We start from the raw sequence: 24,620 nt of genomic DNA, 5'->3' as shown, positions 1-24,620 counted from the left end.
TTATGAACTTAACAGAAAAAGATGATTACTTAAGTCAGTGATGAAATGGCTAAATTTGCACGGCATGAAAGTCAAATATTTGGTTCTAGTCAATTATCTTTTTCTTTTATATTGCGTTTAAAGGGATAAAGGGATAGTTTGAAAATAATTTTGATATGTTTTAGCTTAGCCTACAAGGGCATCCAAGAGGTGTCTTTGTTTCCACTATTTTCAATTTTGATATTTTTCAGTCACACTGTTGTTGTCCATCAGTCATATAATGCATGTTTAGGGATTCCACCCTGCCTTCACCTCAAAGAGCATGCACAGATTTGGACATGGCTGTGGTTACACTTCTCACACAAATCGCTCATTTCTGTCTTAGGCCATCAATGTCTACTTACATTTACGAGTCATTAAATCATGTTTAATTTGGAATTTTTTGTGCATGCTCTTTGTGGTGAACCCGTGGACCCCCTAAACCTGCATTAGCCTATATGACTGACAGACAACAACAGTTTGACCAAAAAATATCAAAGTTGAAAATACTGTGGAAACAAAGACACCTACATCTTGGTTGCCTTTGAGGTAAGCTAAAACATATCAAAAATTAATTTCAAAGTGAACTATCCCTGTAACGTAAAATCTTTTTTTTTTTTTTTTTTGTCATCGTGTCACAGTAGCAGCACTAGAGGGCAGAATTGAGGCATAGGCTACATGAGACGACAGGATAGTTTCATTTTTTACGGTTCAAGCAGAAAGTCCAAATCGTTTCAGACTAATGACATATTTTTTTCTGTTTGTAGATGGATTCATAAGAAACAACTGTTTCCCCATCTTCACTGATGGCTACATTTTACCCACGGTAAAGAATGGGAAATCAAAATATTTCAGGTAAGTCAAAATCAGACATTATTTCAGAATGTTTTGCTGTAGCTCAAGCTTTTTCACTAACCAATTTAGAAACATAACTTTTTTTTAATGAAATAAGAATACAATATACCATATTATTTATGCATAATATTCAACAGAAATGTATGTGTGTGGTGATTTAAAGTGCTTCATGGATGCTTATTTACGCTGTAGACAAAGATGCCTGACTTAGAGCCACACAGAAGAGATTTTCACTCATTTATTGACCGGTGTTCTGCCGATTTTTGCTGCCTTGTCAAAAAAATGCTACCGTAGCGCGAATTGATCACAGCTAATGCCAATTAAAGTCGTATGAAATACAATTATAATACAATTTTAAGTTATGAGTAGCTACTGTATACTGTAGACTACTGTTTTTATTTTTTAAAACGTTGTGAAAAGTAAAACTTATCATAAAATATTCATCTTTGACTTGTCAAACATCTTTCCTCATAGTAACTGAAACTTTCAGTTATTCCTTTTCAGCTGGCTGAACGTACAAATATTCATAGTAAGCATTTTTTTAAAGGGAAATTATACATTATAACAGGAAAATGTACCTTTTGTAAAAAAAAAAAAAAAAAAAAAAAAAAAAAAAACTGTGAGTCTGCACATGCGCATATAACCGGTAAGTATGGCAAATCTCGATGCATGAATTGTCAGAACACCGGCACTGCGGGACCACAGCGAAACGAAATCTGAAAATCAAACCGCAAACTATCTTTACTCCGGTCATTTACCGTTCTCTTTTCTGTTTATGAAATGGAGTTGAGGTTTATAAGTTAAAATTAATAAATAAATAAAAAAAATAACAATAATAGTAGGCAATTCAGGGTTTTTCCTGGGTCAGAAATGGTCTTCGGAGTTGGCTGGAAGACTATCATCCTTTCTTGCCCTGGATTGCATAGAGTTGTAAGAAACGTCTACTTAAAAAGTAGAATTAAAAAAGTATCATTAAAAAGTTAATTTTAACTAATAGTCTAATTTTAGTTAAAATAAAAAAAAAACGAAAAACAAAAAAACAAAAACAAAAACAAAACCGGCTATCTAACTTGCTTTGTGCTTTTTTCAAATGACCATTGCTTTACATGTTAGTCATTTGCTAACTAACATGAACTAACCATGAGCAATACATTTGCTACTGTATTTATTAATCTTTGTTAATGTTAGTTAATAAAAATACAGCTGTTCATTATTTGTTCATGTTACTTCACAGTGGATTAACTAATGTTAACAAATAAAACTTTCGTCTGCTCGTTCTCGCTCTCTAAGTTAAAGGGATAGTTCACCCAAAAATGAAAATTACCCCATGATTTAACATCCTCAAGCCTTACTACATGTATGATTTTTTCTTTTAGATGAAAACAATCTAAAAGACAGTTATACAGTTATTTATAAAAAAAAAAGTCCTGGCTCTTTCAAGCTTTATAATGGCAGTGAAGGAAGCCCAAAAAAGGGCATCCATCCAAAATAAATGTAATCCATCTGGCTCCATGGGGTTAATAATGGCCTTCTGAAATGAAGCGAAGCGTTTGTGTAAGAAAAATATCCATATTTATAACTTTATCAACTTACTAGCTTCCGGCAGACAGTCTACGCAAGTCGACATGTGCCAAAAATTAATAGGCTACTTGACGCGCTGTATGGCGTAGGATGTAGGAGTAGCGTAAGCTTTGATGCCTTTTGTCGTTCAAACAAACAGGGCTGGGCAACCAACTCAAGCTCCTCTGACATTTATCTTATAAAAATGATCATTTTAGACTTCTTATCTGTGACCATTTATTTGTTTTGCTTTGTCCTCTGCACTTCCGCGTTTGTCAATGCATCATGCATCAAGTTCACTTTTTCGCAGTAAATCGACGGAATGGGATATTTTTCCCCACCGGAGCCATGTGGAGTACTTGATAGATGGATGCACTTTTTTGGCCTTCAAAATCATATCCTCCATTCACTACAATTATAAAGCTTGGAAGAGCCAGGGCATTTTTTAATTTAACTCCAATTCTATTCGTCTGAAAGAAGAAAGTAATATACACGGATGGCTTGAGGGTGAGTAAATCATGGGGTAATTTTCATTTTTGGGTGAACTATCCATTCAACATTCACCCTGTCACAAGTGTAGCAGACAGTCATCTACCTCACTCATAGATCACAATAACTGATCTAATACGGCTTTGGCGGGATACAAATGTGTAAAAAAAAATTAGAATGCAGGAAAAACCATGGAATTACACAGAGATAGTGAAGAAGGTGTAGAGGATTTACAGACAATTTTCTTTAAGTTAGGCTATTGTAACAAACAAGCAACAAGTCACTTGAGCCTTATTGTTTCAACAATAATCATACTCTAGAGTCTCAAAATTGGAACAATCTGATCTCCCACTCAACTAAGCTTTCAGTTCAGTTTGATGTTAAATAGTAATTTAAAGTGTTCATGAACTGAGAAATCACATATAAGAGATCATTGTACAATAACACATCCTGCAAGTTTCAGAACTCAAAACTTACTCGTTAGTCTAAAAACAGCTTATATTGAAGCCAATCTGCAAAAAGGACAGGTTGTGGAATGTGTCACTTTATACGTAAAAGTGTGGATAAACACCGCCTCTGCAGCAGAAGGTCAACGCCTTCTTCTACTGTATATCACTGCCTGTTTAGCACTGCCCACCGGATTGCGCATGCAATGTAGTAGGTAGCAGAAAGATGCAAATGCTGGGTTACTAGAGCTAGCAAGCAATAAAGATGGATTCGGGAGCGGCAAGATGTGAATATCTCAATTGAGCATTATTTATTTGTATTTGGTACATTTCACTGTGAATTATTTAGTAAATTTGCAAACAGACTTTTTGGATATGGACTCAACAGTAATGCGACAACATGTAAGAAACTGTGTTAATTCCAATGCCTGATTTGTGACCTGTGAATTCTGATGTGCAATGATTCATGTACAGTCAGATGTTCTTTGTTTGTGTCAGTAAATCAAACCAGTAACTCAACGTTAACTTCACATTGTACTTTCCTTAGGATGGAAATAATGTTATTCAAACTGTGCCTGAAATAAATAGGCCTAGAAAGTGAACAAATAACGCGCCCTTTACGATCACTGGAGCTAATGGTTAGCTAACCCTAATCCAAAACCCTAACCTTAATTTTAAATTACTTCTAAATATGCCAAAAAAACCTTTTGCTGATAATTTACTCACCCCATGTCATCCAAGATGAGCATGTCTTTCTTTCTTCGGTCGAAAAGAAATTAAGGTTTTTGATGAAAACATTCCAGGATTTTTCTCCATATAATGTACTTTACTGGCCACCAAAAAGTCCAAAAGACAGTTTCAGTGCAAACTGCAAACTGTTCAAAGGGCTTTAAACGATTCCAGACAATGAATAAGGGTCTTATCAAGTGAAAAGATTGGTCATTTAAAAAACAAAAAAACAAAGTTTAAGTTTTATAAGCTCAAATGGTTGCCTTGCTCTGTTCTGTGATGCGCGTTCGTGACTCTCATCAAAATGGACGAATCTTTTTCTGAGTCATTTGGTTCATTCAACGAACGAAATGAACAAATTGACAGGGAAAAAGATTTGTTCGTTTTGATGAACGAGTTCGAACAAGAGAGTCACACAGAACAGAGCAAGGCGAGCATTTAAGCTTATAAAACTTAAACTTTGTTATTTTTTTTAAATGACTGGAATCGTTTAAAGCCCCTTGAACCATTTGGTTCCCAGTGAAGTGCATTATATGAAGAAAAATGCTGGAAAGTTTTCATCAAAAACCTTAATTTCTTTTCGACTGAAGAAAGAAAGACATGGACATCTTGGACGACATGGGGGTGAGTAAATTATCAGCAAAAGTTTAACTTAAGTTAAACTTAAAAGTGATCTAATCCTTTAAGACTCTTCTTTCAAAAACAATTAGAAGTCTTACCATCCCCAATCTTTTGAATGGTAGTGCATATCCAAACAGGGACCCCTGTACTTCCAAATTGAACTTTTTTTTTTGCTGATGCGAATTGTAAGTATCTTGAGAAATGCTAACATCTAGTTTGATGTTATGTATTGGTCCTTCTTTACAGCATTGCTGTTGTTTGCTATGGCAGCATTGCACTGTGGGATATCAGAAAGCGTGGACTTCATTGAGGGAAACTGTAACGATGTCATCAGACTACCTTGTAAAGCTACTGACCGAACAACAACATACCGTTATGTCATATGGTACAAAATAGAGGTGAGTTACCTTGATGGCTGCATTTGCTTTTGCATTATTGAAATGCTTGTGTTTGTCAGTTTGTTTTATTTAAATGATTTTTTTTTTAAGTTAAAAAGAATAGTTAGCCAGCAAACAGCATGTCCTTCGATGAGAAGAAACTCTGCATCTCAGTGGCATATCATCTGGCAAGTGAAACATTTTGACCTGGTTGGTCTGCCCAACCAACCAGAAAACACCACAACAAAATCCCCTAACACAACTGTGTGTTTCTTTATAGAGTAAGCCTGTTCCTATCATCAAGAGAAAAAATGGATCGGATTCAACTTTTTATAACTTAACTTCTGTTTCTCTGGGAGAGAAAGCGGCCTTGAAGTTACATAACGTGCAGCCTTCAGACTCGGGAGAATATAAATGCTACCTGGCTGCAGAGGTTGGGGGTCGAAATGATGATTCTTTTATTAGACTGAATATCTCAGGTAATTTAGAACCCTGTTCAATCTTCGTTTTCTAATTTATTTTCTATTGATATTCGTTATATAGGTGTCACCAAAACCAAACCTTATTAAGTTTGTATTTGCATGCGAGATCTCAGAAAGCTAAGTATTAATAAATGTTTCTCTTGATTTTCAGAATGTTTGGATGTGAGCACAGTGTATCCCTCCACCATGATCCCTGATGATTCTTTTCCTGATACAGAGGATACAACTGTTCACTGGGCTGTGCTCTGCCTTTTTCTCTTCAGCATGGCCAAAATCATACTTTGCATTGTAACTGTGGGGGTGAGTAATAGCAGTTCCAATTGGTGAAACAAATAACCTTTATTTCACATTCCCCACAATGATTTTAAGGAAATGCACAAACAGCACTGCGCAACACATGCAAACAACTAGAATTAAATCAATGCTTGCCCACGTGATAATATCAGATCATTTTTGAACTTGGGGTTTGGGTCATTCATTTGTTGTTGAAGAAATTAATGCTTTTATTTAAAAAGGACAAATTAAAAAAAAATCAAACAAATGCTGTTCTTTTGAACTTTCTATTTATCACAGAATTAGCACAGTTTCTAGCAAAACATTAAGCAGCATTTTTTTTTGAAGGATCATGTGACACTGAAGACTGGAGTTATGATGCTGAAAAGCTTTGCTTTTAAAGGGATACTCCACCTTTTTGGGGAAATAGGCTCATTTTACAACTCCCCAACTACAGTTACAGTTGGGTTTTACCATTTTCGAATCCATTCAGAAATTTTTTTGGTATTTAGAAGAATATCAGTAACCAGACAGTAACTTCCATAGTATATATTTTTTTCCTATGGAAGTCAATGGGACCAGAAACTGTCTGGTTACTGATATTCTTCTAAATATCAGAAAATCGAGTTGTAAAATAAGCCTATTTCCCAAAAAAGTGGAGTATCCTTTTAAAATAGAAAATCTTTTAAAATAGATTTTTTTTTTTTTTTTTTTTTACAATATTACTGTTTTATTGTATTTTAATCTAATAAATGCAGATTTGTTGAGCATGGGAGACTTCTTTCAAAAATATTAAAAAATCTCCAATCCCAATCCCCAATCTTTTGAACAGTAGTGTACAAGGAAGTCACATTTTGAGATATATAGCCACACTTTATAAAGCTCGCAGACCTGCTGCAGATATTTTTTATACTTTTATTTTTTGCAACTTCTTCAGAAACTGTTGCACAACAGGAAACAGAGATGGCGAGGCCTTTAAGTCAGCTCCCCTCGCATCAAACGTATCCCCCTCGCTTACATACACCCACCCCTATCACAGGAAATGATGTTTTCTTTCTTTCTGCAGAACCCTGTGACAGCGTTATAGGAAAAAGATAACTTTGTAGACAGTGTGCACTTCAGATTTTCAATTATTTTATTATATTTCACCTGATTGTTTTGGTAGTGAAATAGTACAAAGTTACTATCATATTGTTATTATCTTGACAAACTACATCATTAAAAAGATATATGACTCAAGTTTCAGTATTTGTCTATTGTATTCCGAGAAATTTATAGTGACAGTTACTGTATGTCTTAATTTGTGAAATTTGTAATTTGTGAAAATGAATCGATACCTTTAATATGTATTAACTAAATTATTAGCGTCATTTTCATTATGACTAATTATACATTTACAATAAACTACCAGGTGTCAGCTTTCAAATGAGATCATATTTGTGCTTTTAGTACAAAGGGTTCATGAACTGTATCTGTTTCAGTTTGGGTATGCCATTTGTTTAGCCTGGTTTTCCCCTCTGCCTTGCCGCGGTTTTATTCGTATGAACCAAATTTTCCCCTGAAATAGGGAACCAACCACAGAACGGGTCGGGGAGGGAGCACAGGCGCATTTGATAGACATTCGTAGCACCTAATAATATGGCTCTGGGCATTCGTAAACTACGCCTCAAATACGAGAAAATGAACATGTGGTTTCCAGACCACGTTTCATTCTCAATGATACGTGGTCTGGCGTTAGCCAGGCTACCATTTCCTTGGATTTTTCAAAAATGGGGTTGTAGCTTAACAGGTTAAATGACATAAACCAAATGGCTGTTTGCTAAGTGTTGGCTGTGTGGGAGAGTTTTTCAGTTTTTTTTTTTTTCACAGTTTTGTCAGTGTTTTGTTTGTTTCTGAAGCCTGTCTGATATAAAATTTCCTTTCACAGGTGTGTGATCGAGCCATATTTAGCACAGCAAGAAGAAAACAGGAAGTAATGGGAAGCAAAACGGGAACAAGGCCATGAAGCTGGAAAGACTGAGATTCACAAAAAAGCTGATGGGATCCATTTAGATTTACGCATCCACTAAAACAGTCCAAGCCTGTCGTTTACAAGGTTGTTGGCACAATTAGGTTGGATTGATGGTGTTTGTTTAATTTTTGCGTGGTTTGGCTATTCTTAATTATTTTTTAGAGAAAGGATTATTCCAAGGGGAGGAGGGATCGCCAAAATGCACACTGTTGTTATTTTCCCCCTACATTTTTAAATTGCACATCCTCTGTAAATATTTAGCTGTCAGTAGCAGAATTAAGTAATTTAGGGATTTCTAGAGTTAATTATGTATTCTTATATATGAATAAATCATAAAAAATATATATGGATAAATAAGTAGGCAATAGGCTAAATATTTGTACAGATATTCATATAGCCATCATGTTATGAACAGTTTTATATTTAACATGTTGGCCTTAAAATAGTTTGAATTCAGTTAAATGAATTTATCTGAATGATGTGGATCATTAGTAGCTAAATTGCTGAGAAAACTTTTCAATTAATTTCTAATCTAATTCTGATACTTTCACAGGAATTCTTTGTCAAGTCTTAGTACCAGATTTTAAGTTTCACGCCTTGTAGTGAAAAATAGAAGTGATACTGATACTGAGGCGCAGAGAGAAATGAAAATGAAAGAAAGAAACCCAGCCTATTAGTCCAAGCCTATCAGTCCAAGTTGTGGTTAATTTTAAAAAAAATGTGTTACAGTTATCCCCATTTTTAACATCCTGTTTGTAGACCTATTTATGTGTGTCTGTGTGTGTGTGTGTGTGTGTGTGTGTGTCTGTGTGTTTATCGTTACAATGCATGCTTAATACCAAAGGAGGTTCATTCACAAAATATAGCCTACCGGGCAACACTTTACAAATACTGTATTATAACTGTATTAAATTGCGCAAACAATAAAATTAGTAGATGCTATAATGAACTTTTGTGTTTGTTGTTGTTATTCGAATCGACCGATAAGATCGCACTCGTCATTTCCGGGAAAATAGGCTAGCCCCAAATGCAGTTCGGTTGCAGAAAGGAGAAAGCTTATAGAAACACAACCATGCTGCACATCTACTTTTTAACGTGTAAGTAGAATATGCATTTATTCTTTCATGCACACCTTCATGTATTGCATGATTGCAAGAAAGTAAAACGTAATAGTTAAAAGAACAATAGCCATACTAAAGTGAAAGTATCCGCGTTCGCGTCTCCAAAACAAACAAACAAAACAAAAACGCTGCAGAATTATCTCGTTTGAGTGTGTTTCAACATTGCAGCCTCTAATAAATACATTAAATGATGTTATAATTTCTGTCCTTCAGTCTATATGGTTCACTTCTCAATGTCTTATGAGGAGCAACGCTGGGTTAAAATATCATGCCAGGCTAACATTGAACAAGGTGTAAAGTACAGGAGACTCACCTGGTACAAGGTTTGTGTCTGACTGTCTTTTTTCTAATAGTTAGTATTTCTAAAAGTTGTTAACAGCAACCTGCAAATCAGCCTGCCAATAATAATTGCTTTAGTTTATTTCCTTGGATACAGTGGATTGTATACTTGGATTTCCTGGTGCAGTGTGTTATAAAAGTAAACTTATTTTACAGGTTGAAGAGGGTTCTGATGTGTTGGCTGGACTTGTTTTGAAGGATCTGATAAAAAACATCACAACACTCTTTAAGTTTGCACATCGTTCCTATGAGGTGGGGGAGGACAACTCTCTCCTGGTCCCTGGTCCTGCTGAAGAAGACTGTGGTGTTTACAGATGCACCTTATGGCCCCCACTGGGTCATTACATACAGGAAGGAAATACAGAGTATTATTCAGCAGGTGAGAAGGGGAGTGAAACTACATATATATATATATATATATATATATATATATATATATATATATATATATATATATATATAGTGATGTGCATGGATAAATCATAAATAGCATATTGCAATATTCCATTAAGGAATGGTAAATTTTGAGTTCATGGTGACATAAAGACAGTAATCTTAAAAGGATAGTTCACCCAAAACGGAAAATTCTGTCATAATTTACCCACTCTCAAGTTGTTCCAAACCTGTATGAGTTTCTTTCTTCTGCTAAGCACAATATATTTTGAATAATGTTGGTAACCAGACAGTTGATGAGACCACATTGTTTTGTTTGTTATCATTTGGAAGTCAATGGCTACCGGCAACTGTCTGGTTACTAACATTCTTCAAAATATCTTCTTGAGTTTTAGGAGAAGTATTATAGGAGAAGTATGCCTACCATGATGCATTTGTTTCATTTCCACAATTCCCCTTAAATGATAGCCTATTTGTGGTTTGAAAGTTTTATATGTGTTTGTTTTTGCATAGACTGCATAAAGCCTCAAGTGCAAGCGGTAAGCAGTAAGAAGGACACACCGTCTGCCAATCATCAATTCATCATAGTCGGATGTGTGCTGAGTCTGATAGCTTGTGCTGTTATCATGTTTCTGAACCTCAAAATGATAAAGAAAAATAATAAGATGAAAAAACTTGTGGAAACTCATGAAAGCATATAAGTGGCCTAACTGTGTTTTGCAATTTAAAAAACATGTTTTGTAAATTAATTTTTGCATTAAAACAGTTTCTGGTTTAATGGCATAGCATCTTATAGGCTATCAACAATAAACTAAATATGTTAGTTTTTTTGTACAGTAATAACACCGTGTTTATTAATAAAAAGGAATACTGCAAATGTAGCATAATGTGTTAAAGCAATGTAAACATAACAATGAAGTAGCATTTGTGCTTGTTTTTATTTGTTACTAAGTGATTTAAGCTGTTATTATTAATAGTCACCTTCTGTGATCATTCTTAATAAACACAGCAAGTGTAATGATGATACTGCTCTAATTTTACTGAGCCGAATACTCTCGATACATAATTTCAAATTCACTTTCAAATTTCAAATCCATAATTTCAAATTTCACTTCGTCAGGCGGGAAACGAGCCAATCATAGCATTTTCATAGCATCTCCCTCAGCGTCGCTATACGCCCATAGCAGGCAAAATATGCTACACTTTCACTTTCTTTACCGACTGGTGTCGCTGAAGGACAGTATTACTTTAGGAAGACGAGTAAACCATTTGATTTCATAAAACTGTAAATCTGAATTCCTTGAAAATCAATCGTTTACACAACTACAAAATGTTCTTCACCTTTGTTTACTGTTGGTAGTAGCCAATGCTATATGGGGGAAATGTTCAGCTTTAATACTACCTTTTTTTAAATCTGATGTCAAAACAATTTACATGTGTATTTTAATGATTTGAGTTACATACTTTGCAATAAAACAAAGCAGTTAAGTTGATCCTGATCTTGACAAAACGGCAAGACAGCATTGCGAAACCCACACCATTTTTTTCAGAGTTGCTCAGAAAAAGTGATTCTTCAGAACTGTGGGAAGCAGGAGGCAACATCAGGGGAACAGCGAGCATCACGCATTTCACCATAACATGATGATTCGCTTGATAGTGTTGGGTGAGTGAGATATTGCTTTCTATTTGGCAACTCGGTATTTTACTCACAGCTTTTATTTCATTTTTAAAGGCCCTTAAAATTCTAATATTTGTTGCAAGCTAAAAGTAAATGGCAACAATTATTTTACGCAATACGCATTTTACGCAACTCCAGCATGTAACACGTGTGTATTAGGCCTAGGCTAAGTACAATAGGCTTTGACAAAAAATAAGCAAGCAAAGTTTAGCTAAGGCTCTTTGTGCTCTTGATTTCCCCCTGTAATGTCTGTTCTAGCGTTGGGCCTTAGTATAGTAGTCGGACACGGCAACGATGAACCCACCTTCGTCCCAGCAGATTGCAGAGTTGATATAATTTTGCCTTGTAGTGCCCTTCAAAACTGTAAGAACTACACCTCTGTTACGTGGTACAAGGTGAGTCATGTCCATATAATATGTTATTTACCACAGCATACTTTATTAAACTTATCTTATTTGATGAACATGTTTACTTGTCTGACTGCTTGTCTGACCGCATGTTTACTTGTCTGACTGCGTGAAACAAAACGCTATAGGACTAATTGGTTTTTATAGTTGACCTTGAATTGTCTAATTTTGCTCACACGTGACGGCTATGAGCCGCGGAACAACGTGAAGAAAAAATTATTAAAACAAGCTTTTCTAACAAAATGTTCTTCATCAAATCGTCATGTGTCTGTAAAGCGCATGCAATCTTCTTGTCTTGCATTTACATAGAAAACCAACGGAAAATTTCGAACTTTTTGTGGCTTTAAGGAGGAAACATGTTGACACACATTTCCTTTGCATCCATTCCTCTTAATTTCACTTGTAATTTTACTTGTGCTTGCAGACAACTGAAAGATTAGGGGGGAAAATGTGGCCTAGGCTACATAGGCCCCTAAAAATAATTAGCCTAGTGTGCAGCGTAAAAAAAAGGCCAATATCAATAAGTTGACAACATGTTTTACATTGTTTTAATTTATCGAAATAAGTTAAACAACTGTAACGTTTTGTTTTTACACTGAAAAAAATATTGTTGGTTTAACTTAAAAAATTAAGTAGCCTGGTTGCTTTAATTTTAAGTCGATTGAAATGGAAAAAGTGAGTTAATACAATGAAGGAGATTGATTTAATCATCAGAAACTCAAAATAATAAGTTATCTGAACTAAATAAATTATTTAATTTGATTTGACAAAAGAAAAAAATGTTGTGATAACATTTTTTTACAGTGTACACTGTACAAAATATTGTTGGTTTAACTTAAAAAATAAGTAACCTGGTTGCCTTAAAATTTTAAGTTCATTGAAATGGAAAAGTGAGTTAATACAATGAAGGAGATTGATTTAATCACTAAAACTCAAAATATTATGTTATCTGAACTACATAAATTATCTAAGTTGATTTGACAAAAGAAAAAATGTTGTGATTACAAATCATGAAAATATAATTATACAAGATTCATTCAACTATTTTTTTTAGTTGAAATGACTTAAAAATCCAAGTTGATTGTTGCCTACTTTATTTTTACAGTGTTCAATTTCTTCAGACAATAACGTGTATTGTGGTGCCACAACTATGTTTTTTACATACACTGTAAAAAATATTTTCAAGATTTGTTATCACAACATATTTTCTTTTGTCAAATCAACTTTATAATAATTTATTTAGTTGAGATAACTTATTATTTTGAGTTTCTGATGGTTAAATTAATCTACTTCATTGTATTAACTCACTTTTTCCAGTTCAATCAACTTAAAATTTTAAGGCAACCCAGGTTACTTACTTTTTTAAGTTAAACCAACAATATTTTTTTACAGTGTAGTAACCACAACATTTTTTCTTTTGTCAAATCAACTTAAATAATTTATTTAGTTCAGATAACATATAATTTTGAGTTTCTGATGGTTAAATTAATCTCCTTCATTGTATTAACTCACTTTTTCCAGTTCAATGAACTTAAAATTTTAAGGCAACCAGGTTACTTACTTTTTTAAGTTAAACCATCAATATTTTTTGACAGTGTACTAACTAGTATTCATCACATAAAATCTATTCTAATAAAGAGCAGAGGACTCACTATGTTCTTTTTCTCTCTTATTAAAAGTTCTACAATAACAGCAGTGACAAATCTACGATGACAATCCTCAAAAAGTCAGAAAATGTCATCCAAACGGATAAGCACAATGATTCTGTGTCACTGGATAAAAACGCCTCTTTGGTCTTGAGGAAAGTTGCTCCTTCAGATTCTGGGATCTACAAGTGTTTAATTAGAGTCAAGGCTGGAGGAAAGAACTGTCAAAAGTCGTTTAGACTGAATATCTCAGGTATTTCACTATTAATAAACAGTGAAAATCATTTTGGTTGTGAAACGCTGTATATGTACACAAAAATACACAAAACACTTTTTGTGGGTTAGTTTCCAGTATCTAAATAATTATGGCTTTTCAGTTTAAATGTAGACAAACAATATTTTTTTTTTTACTTTGTTATTCTTTCAGTCATTTTTGTGCGTTATTTATTTCATTTGTTGAAGATAATTTCTGCTGAGATAAAATAGATCTATTTGTCTGCCCAGATTGTGTGTCAACACCTTCACCCATTATCGTTGATTTCTCCACCACTAAGTTTATTAATGGGTCATGGACAAACATCAGCATCCCAGTGACTCATGTAGATGATTCAGAGCCCTCTGTCTTCTGGGGTTGTGTAGGACTAGCTGTGAGTAAACTTGTCCTCAGTGCTGTGTGCATATTGGTAAGTATTTCTAAATAACTGATTTACCTCATCTCTTTTGGCATTATTTTAATTATTAGAAGAATGATGTAATTCAGCACTGCAGTAGATGTATCCAAACAGACAGTTCACTAAGATTCTAACAGTATTGTGCTGAATCAATGTCCTAAATTATTGAAAAAAAAATACTTTGGAATACTTTTGCTTTTAATGTGTAAAATTAAGTCTAAGCTTGAAAGATATAGATGTTTCCATTTTCAGGTTCTCGTTGAGGTCAGACAACTTAGAAGAAGAAGACAGACCTAAGATCAACCATGGTTTATCATCACCTTCTATGTTTGTTTCCATATCGTCTATATATATATTTCCTTACATTCTGCAAACCTGTGGAGTGACCATTTTATGTTTTATTAAATTATTATCTTAATAATTTGAATTTGCCTGCAAATAATACATTTAATGATACAGTCATGATGAAACAGTATTTTTGCTCTAACTGATCTGTGCTTTGTATTCGTTATATTTATTTCCATAATGAAAATGATTTACTCAACCATATTATTGTTCCAAACCCGTATAAAAGAACAGTTCTATTGCACTGATTGATATTTAAGTCATGATCAGTCTTTAATCACATAATTAATACAAATAAGAAATATTTATTTGGAATGAAACAGAAGGGTGAGTAAATAATGAAATAACTTGTACATTTTTAAATCATTTCTATATAGTATTTATTAATATTTTGAAGTAGCTTTTATTTTTATATATTGTTTTAAATTTCATTTTAGTTTAAATTTTTGTAATTGTGTTATGCTTTAGTCATTTTTATTTTTTAATATTATATTTGAAAAATATTATAGATCATTTTTTTGTGAATATTTTTATTTAGATTTATTTTTATTTTAGTTTTAGCCATTCTATTTTAATTTACGAAAACTTACAATACTGCTTCTTGATTTCTTACTCATTTAATTTGTATCTGTATTACTGCATTAAATGGATCAGTATAAGGGTTAATGACCTAGATTAAGCGAGTGTTGTTGTGGGTGTTCATTTACTGAAGATTTTTTTTTTTTTTTTGGCACTGTCTGGTTACTTCCTGTTTCTGGACTGGCTGCAGTAACACGTCTCTGTCCATGTGGGGGCGCTCGCAGGCGAGTGCAGAATGAATGGGAGTCTATGGGGTATCGAATATCAGTAGCCTACTTTAATAGATTACAATAGGGGATTATCACGCTTCCGGGTTTCATGGGATTTGTCAACTTTGTGCATGTCCACTTCCGACGCAGTTCAACAATGGCTGAGACGAAGGCTATATAATATATAATAACATATTATGTCACTGACTGCTCTGTTTCACTTTGTAAATCTAACCAACAACGCCACCCCTACAAAAGTTTTCATGGATTCCCGACTGAATTGAGTATAAGGAAGAAGTGGATTAAAACTTTGAAATAAAACAAGGTAGCACGTTTGTTTGCAGCCGGCACTTTAGTGAATCAGACTAATTTACCAGGGATGACGTATAAATAAACTTCTGTCATCAGTTCGCCAGTGAGATCGGTAATTCAACGGAAGTGGCAGTGCACAAAGATCACTGAATCCGGAAGTACTACGTATCAGCGTGATAATCCCCTATTATATCGAACAGAAACAAAGCACAAACATATGCTTGACCAGCAGCACATTGAAAATGATTTACCCCTGCAACTCTCTTTGCAGAACACACAATCCTTGCTCCCCACATCTCCCCAACAATTACTTCCAGCATAATCTTTTTTATCTTTCTTGCAAATCAGCTGCAAATCAGCACAGTCAGGCAGTCAGGCAGTTTGAAAAACCCTGTCGCTGATCCATCGTGCAGTGTGAACACACCAGCAATTGAATGCTACCCTAGAAAGTCATGCAGCGTGAGAAGAACAGTGACCCGACTTCTTGAAAATCGTGCTGTGTGAACTCGGCATCAGTTCACGCTACGTCATACACCGGAACTCGACTCTCTTGTGAAAGCATTGAAAGCCTTTATCCAGGAGCTAGTTATTACAATTTATAAAGTAGTAATTATGGATATTTTTCTTACAAAAATGCAGCACTTCACTTCAGAAGGCCTTTATTAACCAACTGGAGCTGTATGGATCACTTAGATGGATGGATGGATATGCTTTTTTGGCCTTCCAAATTTCAGTTACTCCGAAAATAATATATATATATATATAGGATATATAACTCTGTGTTTGGCTGAAAGAAGGAAGTCATATACAGCTAGGATGGCTTCAGGGTGAGTAAATTAGGGAATAATCATTTTTGGGTGGACAACATTTAACAACATTGCTGCTCGGGAGCAGGGTCTTATAATCCTGGGATTACGATAACAGGTTAAGTGGAGTGTTTAAAAAGCCCTAGTATGGAAGAAGAACTGATGTTCTTTCTCTTAGATCTCTGTCATAGGATTACTGCCAAATCTCATGTACTCTCAAGTAACATTGCTGATGTGTGTGTAGAAACCCAATGACCCCTGCAATGGAGGTGGAGTTGTGTGCACAGAATATGCAGAACTATAAATTCTGGATGTTGGCCATTATTGACCTCTGTGCTGTAAGTTTTAAATTTGCTTTGGGGTAAGAGCATAAACGATGCAAATTACACATGCTGAACTCCAGGACGCCATCTGAATCAGTGGATACAGCCTGCCTTTCCCTCCAGCACCGATAATTAATGTCCAGAAAGTGTGAAGGCATGGATCATTAATGTGATTAGCTGTTAGCCCTCACTGATAAGTTAAAACATTCCTGTGTATCATGTTCTTGTTTTCCCCTCCAGTATTATTACTGACAGATTGTCTCTTGTGTCTCTATTAGCAGGCTATTATCATTTTCAAGTGCATCATCTTTGTAGCTCATCTGTTAAATATAAGCACAATCAAGGTCATAGATTTGATTCCATGTCATTGAATTTACTAATAAAAGTATCTGTCAAATAAATGTTCACAGTTATATACAGTGGGGAGAATAAGTCTTTGATGCACTGCCGATTTTGCAGGTTTTTCAATTCCAAATTTTTATCATAGGTAGGCTACTCTTCAACTGTGAATGATGAAATCTAAAACAAAATTCATTTGCATTTTATTGCATGACATATGTATTTGATCACCTATCAACCAATAAGAATTCCGGCTCTCACAGCCCTGTTTCTCTTTAAGAAGCCCTCCTGCTCTCACTCATACCTGTATTAACTCCACCAGTTTGAACCTGTTACCTGTATAAAGGACACCTGTCCATACACTCAATCAAACAGACTCCAGCCTCACCACAATGGCCAAGACCAGAGAGCTGTGTAAGGACTGTCTGTGTCTGGTTTGTGTATCCCTGGGTAACCACTAGAGGTGCTCTTCCCCAACGGTCTTATCACTGATCATCACACACAGCTGTTTCCACTCACCCTGTTAGTATCTGTGTACCTTGTCTGTTCAGTCATTCTCTGAGTCCGAAATCTCCACTTAAAGCACTATTCCCTAACCCCTATGTTGGGGGTAGAGAGCAGAGCACTATATAGTGAGCTCACCAGCATTATAGAAATCCCACTTTCGGACACTACTCGATCGCTCGATCGCACGACTCGATAGTCCACTATATACTGAGTAATGGGTGATTTCGGACACAGCAATTGTCACGGAGTCCTTATTGTATGTCAAACTTTTGGCTGCCTGGAATTATGTTTACAGATTGCCCATTAAATTGGATCTTACCTGTTTTTGTGTGCTTATTGTGACAGAAGGACTCCAGCATTATGGGGTTTTGTATCCTTCGCCCTAACACAGAGGAGGAGAGGAGGGGACGAGTCCAAAATATGATGGACCTACCTATGCTAACAGGGCCAGACGGTGGGTTGTTGTTTGACTCAGACTTTTTGGACTCTCTCTAGTCTAGATGTAAGGGCTACAATGATGCAGCATTGAAAGGATTTTTAAATGTTTGTCTTGATGACCCATTACCTGGGTGGGAGATGAAGGGGATGAAGGGGGAGATGAAGATTCTGGATTTTAGAGGGTTCACCTTTAGGGAATTTAACTTTCTGCATAAAAGTGAAAATAAATAAATAAAATAAATAAATAAAAAATGATTAGCTTGTTTCCTCATGGGGATCTCAATTTAAGTCCCCACCACAAGTCCCCATCGGGTGAGCACGCACACACTCATCTTTTATGGGGGCATTCTATAGACAATGTTTTCTATTCTATCCCCTTACACTAACCCCAAATCTACCCGTTACAGAAAACTTTATGCATTTGTACATTTTCAAAAAATGACCCTTAATGAATTAATAGCCATTTTCCTCAAGGGGACCAAAAATGTCACCCTCAACACCAAAAGATTCTGGTATTAATATCCTACAGGTGTTCCAGAACCACACATACACACCACTTCGATGTTTCTCACAAGAAGGAACAGAGAACACATGCTATGATATGCTTATCCTTTTTATTTGACTTTTTTTTTTTGCAGATATTTGCTGAAGCTTGTGGCCACAGTTACAAGTCGAGTGCTAAACTCATGCGCTAAAAGTGTTAATAGAGTGGCAAGCACAGTCCAAATAACATTGCAGTGAGACTCAATACAAAAAGGTCAGCTGAATATGTAGAATATTAAACTTCAACCACTTTGTAACCGTAAAAGCAACCGATAATGCTGTTTAGTGGAATAAGAGGGATATTTGGTCAGAGTCTTGTGGGCAGCATTCATTGTGCTTTTGGCAACCTGAGTTTAAATCCTGCCTTTCTGATCTTGTTTCTCTCTCTCTGTCTTCCCCTTCAGAATAAAAGGCAAAAACACCAAAAATGAGGGATATTTGGTTTTGGAACTGACATGTTTAGTTGGCTCGGTTCCCAGTTACATTCCATTGCTAAAAGGCAAAAACAGATACATTTGAGACTAAATGATCCACACGAGCTGTTTGACTGCATATTGATGTTGATGGGAGAAAGTCCAAGTCTGATGCTGACAACTATAAGTTGTCTATAACTATATACAAGTTATATATTCAAATTTGTATATAACTATATACAAATCCAGTCATATGTTTTGTGCCCTGATTTATTTAATTTCCAAAGAGCAAGTTTCGTCACAAGACTGTTAGTAAGACTTCACTTCAGCAACTTTGAACACAAGCATTTACACACCATTATCAGACCTAAAATATACCATTTACACATTTTAAACATACTGTACTGTGGGTTCTAAAAGTGTGATATCACTAATGAAAAGGTTATTCTAAATCTTTACTATAATTCTTTTTATTTGGTTTGTCCTTTTGCACTCAAGCTGGATGAATCATGTGATCCATCATAAATTGAGATGATCCACAGGGCATCTTGTGCTTCAACAACCCGTTCTCATGAGAACACATGACTATTTATTTATTATTTTTTTTGGCAAATTCTTGACTTGTATTTGATTTGTACAAAAAACATTTGATTTATAGGAAAAATTAAGTAAATGGATCAAGAAGATTAAACAAATTCGCCCCAAAAATTTGCCAAAAAGGAAAACATGTAGAGGTACTGATAAGAGAGTGCCTTGGTTTCAGTGAAAGAACATGTACAGTATCATGATCGATGTTATTAATTTACTATATATTTGATTTGTCACCTAGACATAATGTAGTTTCAAGTATTTATTTATAATTATGTATATGCTATGTATAACCATTTAATTGATACAATTTCATTAAAATTCAAAACTAATTATAACAAATTTAAATGAAATCCATAAAATCTTCCCACGATGGGAACCATTATAAGTGCCCAACAGAACCCTTTAAGATTCCATAGAATTTTCCTTTTAAGAGTGTAACAAATAATTTATCTGCCCCTTTCAGCAAGACATTCAATCTACCCTGAAGCTCTATGGTTTTCATACAGCACCTGAACCTTCCAGGTTTAAAGCTTTAATACCCTCATCTCAGGATGTGCAAAATTGTTCTGACCACCAAGCTTTTGGCATCTTACATCTTAAGGTAAATGATTTCTTGACACATCCATTCTTTGTTTCAAATCAGACATTCTTTACCGAGGTCTAAACGGGAGACTGGCAGCCGAAACAGCAGAGTATCTCCTTAAAGGTCTTCCTCATTTCCAGGCTGCGGCAGGCGTAGATGAGGGGGTCAATCACAGAGTTGCACATGATGAGGACCAGGTACGTGGTGAAGTGAGACATGTAGCAGAGGCAGAGCGGATGGTGCGGACAGGACACCAGCAGAATGAGGTGGAGGAAGAAGGGCGCCCAGCAACACACAAACACTCCGAGGAGGATGGAGATGGTCACGGCTCCCTTCATGCAGCTGTGTTGACGTGGGGCCGGGTTGCCAGCGGCAGCTGCTGCTGGGGGTAATGCTGCGATTCTCTGGACGTGAAGTCTGGCGAGAAGAAACATGTGTACGTAGAGAGTCGCCATGAGGACCAGCATGGCAAAGAACATTGTGATTAGACACACGATCACGGTCTTGCTCTCCGAGTACACTATAAAGACAATCCCACAAACCACACACACCAGCCATATCGCGGTGATGGCCACTAGCGCTTTGCGTACGGTCACTATGCTGTGGTAGCGTAAGGCGTAGAAAATCGTGACGTAGCGGTCGACGGCAATGGCCAGAAGGTTGCAGATGGATGCCACAAGAGAAATGCAGATCATCGAGTCAAACACATTGTCCATCAAACGCACAAAATAGTCACTGGCCACCAACAGGCGACTGTTTAGTACAGCAATGAAAACGGTCTCCAGAGAGTTTGATACACTTACCAACATGTCCGCAGCAGCCAGGCTGCACAGGAAAAAGTACATCGGAGAGTGAAGGTTTTTGTTTTTGACCACAGCCGAGATGACGAGGATGTTCTCCAGGAGACTCACAATACCCAAGGTGAGAAAAACCACCGCTTGGATCTGGACCTGCTCGCACAGCGCCCCTGCTGGAGGGTATACAGTACTGCCATTAGGAGGCAGAGACGTGCTGTTTGCAGGTTTCTGCCCTTTAAGAAACTGCAGGTTTGAGTCGTTCATCAGGATTTGTGAAGATAAAGAGACTGGGAAAAACAGACAACAGATGAGAGATGGAAAAAATGTAAGCAGTAAAAGAATAGGCTATTAAAGAACAAAACTGGTTCAGATGACGGGAAGAAAAACAATAAAGGAAGCCGAGAGCTGCAGATGTAGTTTCTGCTAGTCTGTTGGAGATGCTCCTGTGGAGATGCTTCTGTAGAGATGCTCTGTGATTCAGCGGCTCGGAGCTAACCGACTCTCTCACAGCCACAGGCTGTACGTCAGCAGATGCAGCCTCCGCCTGCTCTTTGTGTGATTGCTTAAGACTTTAAATGAAAGATGTGGGTACAGACACACACATTTAAAGTGCATGGCAACAGGCAGGTATGTGCTTTCTTTGATGCAAATGATCAAACCATTAATTTATTTTTCAAAGCTATCTTTCAAGACAACTGTCACGTTTTAATGTTTATATGTTATGTTAACCCTTTAATAAATGTATATGTCATTGTATGTGTTATTAATGACAATATGGCTAATGAAACCTGTAAAGCATCAAGCACCTAGAGAGTCCTGAAGCTTTTAGGAAAGGAAGTAAATGGACATAAAGGAACGAGATGTGTTTCCAAAGGTTGCAGTTCTTGTCTCTTCTCTTCTCTGATGATGTGTTTTTCGGTGTGAGGATAAGTCAACCTGTCACTCAGCAAAAATCCAATCACTTCCCGATGGACAAAATCAAGTCATTTTTTCTTGTTCGAGAGGCAATCGGATATATGAGACAATAGGGAAGAAAAGACTATCACACAACATCTGTTTCATGACGAATTTAACACTAAAACAATGATCATATGCAAAAAACTGTCAAATTCATCCATCTGGCACATTTTTTACACAGAAAATCAATTACAAAGCAGTGCACTGGAAACATACAGATTCATGTTTTTTTTTTATTATTTTGCCATTTGATCCCTTATTTATCAGGTTAATGTGTTTAAATGTCCTTGCAGAACTGTGCAGTCACTTTCTCCACTCAAAAGAGAAAAAAAAAAAATGTTCTCTCATACCACGCAGTATCCAGGTAATTGTATGGTATTTATTTTACTGACAAAAGCTTTTACTTGTGAAACCGACATGTTATGCAACATGAAGAATACAGGAGCCTATTTGAAATGAATAAATTGAGCAAATATTCCTGTGTGTGTTCGTATGGGTCCATGTGATGAGTCATATTCCCACAGGATATTGATTGATTTTTTTTTCCACACCTCATCACCTGCTTCAATGACTTTATGACAAGTTATAGACCAGAATGTTTCACATGGTGCACAGTTCACACTCCAGCAGATGATCATTTATCAATACTGACTCTGATTGGTGCCTTATCAGAAGAAAAAAACATAAGCTTAATTTATCAGTTAATCTAAGAGCACCAAATAGTTGACAGCAGAGATACATGTTAAATTTAAGTGAATAAATGAACCTGACCGTTGAAATAATATACAGTGATTCAGTCAGAAAGAATGGAGATTTGGTTTGAGAGGTGAATTAATTTTTGCATTGTTATTATACTTTTAGTACCTCTCCACTGGATAAATCCATCAAGGACAAACCAGCCTCAGCAATATTTTGAATATTTAAACTGAATAACTAACTAGAGGTCCATACAGCAAGGTCATGGTTAAAAAAAGAGTAATGATGTGTTCACTATGCCTGAATACAAATCCAGATTCAAACTAGTTTTTGCCCCTTGACGCTCAACAGGTAGGTGGGTGTAGCACGGGAAGGTGTCCAGGTAAAAAAGGCTAAATCATATTTTTCATTAAAGGGTTAGTTCACCCAAAAAAGAAAATTCAGTCAGTAATTACACACCCTCATGTTGTTCCAACCCCATAAGTCTTTCATTCATCTTCGGAACACAAATTAAGATATTTTTGATTAAATCTGAGAGCTGGAAAACTCCTGGATCTAAACTGGCTGCCCAAAAGTTATGAAAGTCATCGATAAAATATTCAGAGTGACTACAGTGGCTCAATCTTAAGTTTATCAAGCGACAAGAATACATTTTGTGTGCTAAAAAAAAACAAAAATAATGACTTTATTCAACTATTCATTTCCTTCTCTGTGGGCCTCGACATTTCACGTAGTGAAACTACGCAAAGGTTGCACGGCACACGTAAGCTCTCTATTGGCTGACGCTGGTCATGTGTGTGATGCGTGTGACATACAACCTAGAAGCTTTGCATAGTTTCACTATGTGGTGTAATTTTTGGGTGAACTAACTAACTCTTTAAGAAAAATAGTGTCGATTGTTAATACATTTTGAAATTTTATTCCAGGCGAAGCTACTTAAGTCGCTGGATGGCGTCGCCTCTGTGGACACTGACGTCATCCAGGATCTTCACTCCTCTGCAAAGGCCGTTGGTTGCTCCACTCTGTTATACTTCTTCCTGAGCCTGTTCCTCTGTGCTGATGCCACTGTATTATGTTTATGCAGTTGTCTCCGCTGTCCTGTCGATACTGTGTTTACATGACATTACTTGAGTTGTGTTACCCTGAGCATTCATTGCATCCTTCCTGTAGTTCATTCTTTTTGGATATGCAAATTTTGACATGGTTAAGAGATTGTGCTATTGGCCCGCTTCAGCCTATCAGATGCTTGTATTCCTAGCAGCGCGGCTATTGGGTGTGGGTTCTGTCAGTCTCGAGTGGGAGAGCTTCACTGCTTCCAAGGCGGGATTTTATACAGTTCCCATATACGTCACATATAAGTGACTGCCTTGAAAGGGTACGTCTCTGGGTACATTAATAATAAAGATGTAACAATATCAAAATCGCACGGTATGATACAATTTCAATACTGACCTCACGGTACAATATTTATTGCGATATTGTAGAAAAGCTCACGGTATTGTTAAATAGCTCACGATAGTGTTTGTGATGATAATAGCGAAAAAAATACTGACATATATTCTGCTTTTGCACGTCAGCAGGCAATTTATTGTTGTATCTATATGGATCATGACAACATAAAAGACTGATCACATGTCAAGTGCAAGTTGTAGTCAGAAACATCAATAGTAATATTTGGTTGCATAACTGATTCTTCTGTGCAATGTTCAAGTTAAGAAGCTATTAGAACAATTGTAAACAATAGGGAATTCCCTTTAGGTGGCTAGGTTTAAATGTGCAAGGCAAATAAAAGCAGCCTCTTAAAACTGGTAATTAGGAACATAACAAACTTAAATAAAAAAGCTTTTAAAAACACTGGCCTACCATTTAGCTTATGTTCACGTTTTTCATCAGAAAGATCAAAATATCTACATTGCAAGGGAGAAGGTGACATATCTACAGAATGTCACCAAACACAGCTCTAAAAAAACTTGACACAATCTAGCATTCAGCCATCCATTTTGCCATTAATGCACCCTTTCACACTCATCACTGTGACCTGTATGAACTCGTGGGTTGGCCCTTCC

General features: G+C 36.0%; 3 protein-coding genes across 5 annotated transcripts; 2 read left to right on the top strand and 1 right to left on the bottom strand.

The window, feature by feature from the left end:
• Window positions 1-703: 703 nt before the first annotated feature.
• On the top strand, window positions 704-10,595 carry LOC120484289 (uncharacterized). Of its 3 annotated transcripts, none has more exons than XM_089119561.1 (6): window positions 704-873; window positions 4,965-5,116; window positions 5,376-5,574; window positions 5,729-5,877; window positions 7,778-7,822; window positions 9,196-9,302. In XM_089119561.1, exons 1-6 carry the CDS (start codon window positions 852-854, stop codon window positions 9,277-9,279), a joined length of 651 nt encoding a protein of 216 aa, XP_088975687.1. In that variant the 5' UTR covers window positions 704-851; the 3' UTR covers window positions 9,280-9,302. The 3 variants fall into 3 exon arrangements, with proteins under 3 accessions (XP_088975687.1, XP_088975686.1, XP_088975685.1); XM_089119560.1 differs by lacking the exon at window positions 9,196-9,302 and adding an exon at window positions 2,744-2,940 and having other exon boundaries at window positions 717-873; window positions 7,778-8,810; XM_089119559.1 differs by lacking the exons at window positions 704-873; window positions 4,965-5,116; window positions 5,376-5,574; window positions 5,729-5,877; window positions 7,778-7,822 and adding exons at window positions 8,833-8,958; window positions 9,478-9,700; window positions 10,228-10,595 and having other exon boundaries at window positions 9,196-9,305.
• A 276-nt stretch (window positions 10,596-10,871) lies between these two features.
• On the top strand, window positions 10,872-15,145 carry LOC120484275 (uncharacterized). The gene is made up of 6 exons (XM_039679364.2): window positions 10,872-10,999; window positions 11,265-11,377; window positions 11,651-11,787; window positions 13,479-13,698; window positions 13,950-14,128; window positions 14,369-15,145. Exons 2-6 carry the CDS (start codon window positions 11,353-11,355, stop codon window positions 14,411-14,413), a joined length of 606 nt encoding a protein of 201 aa, XP_039535298.2. The 5' UTR covers window positions 10,872-10,999; window positions 11,265-11,352; the 3' UTR covers window positions 14,414-15,145.
• Window positions 15,146-18,575: 3,430 nt separating this feature from the next.
• On the bottom strand, window positions 18,576-21,452 carry mc3r (melanocortin 3 receptor). The gene has a single exon (XM_039679427.2). It carries the CDS (start codon window positions 21,163-21,165, stop codon window positions 20,182-20,184), a length of 984 nt encoding a protein of 327 aa, XP_039535361.1. The 5' UTR covers window positions 21,166-21,452; the 3' UTR covers window positions 18,576-20,181.
• Between the last annotated feature and the right edge of the window lie 3,168 nt (window positions 21,453-24,620).

This window comes from Pimephales promelas, chromosome 14 (assembly GCF_988280905.1).
Source record: "Pimephales promelas chromosome 14, fPimPro1.hap1.1, whole genome shotgun sequence".
NCBI classification, from domain to species: domain Eukaryota; kingdom Metazoa; phylum Chordata; class Actinopteri; order Cypriniformes; family Leuciscidae; genus Pimephales; species Pimephales promelas.
Note: the sequence above shows the minus strand (reverse complement) of the source record. Positions and strands in the feature narration are given on the sequence as shown.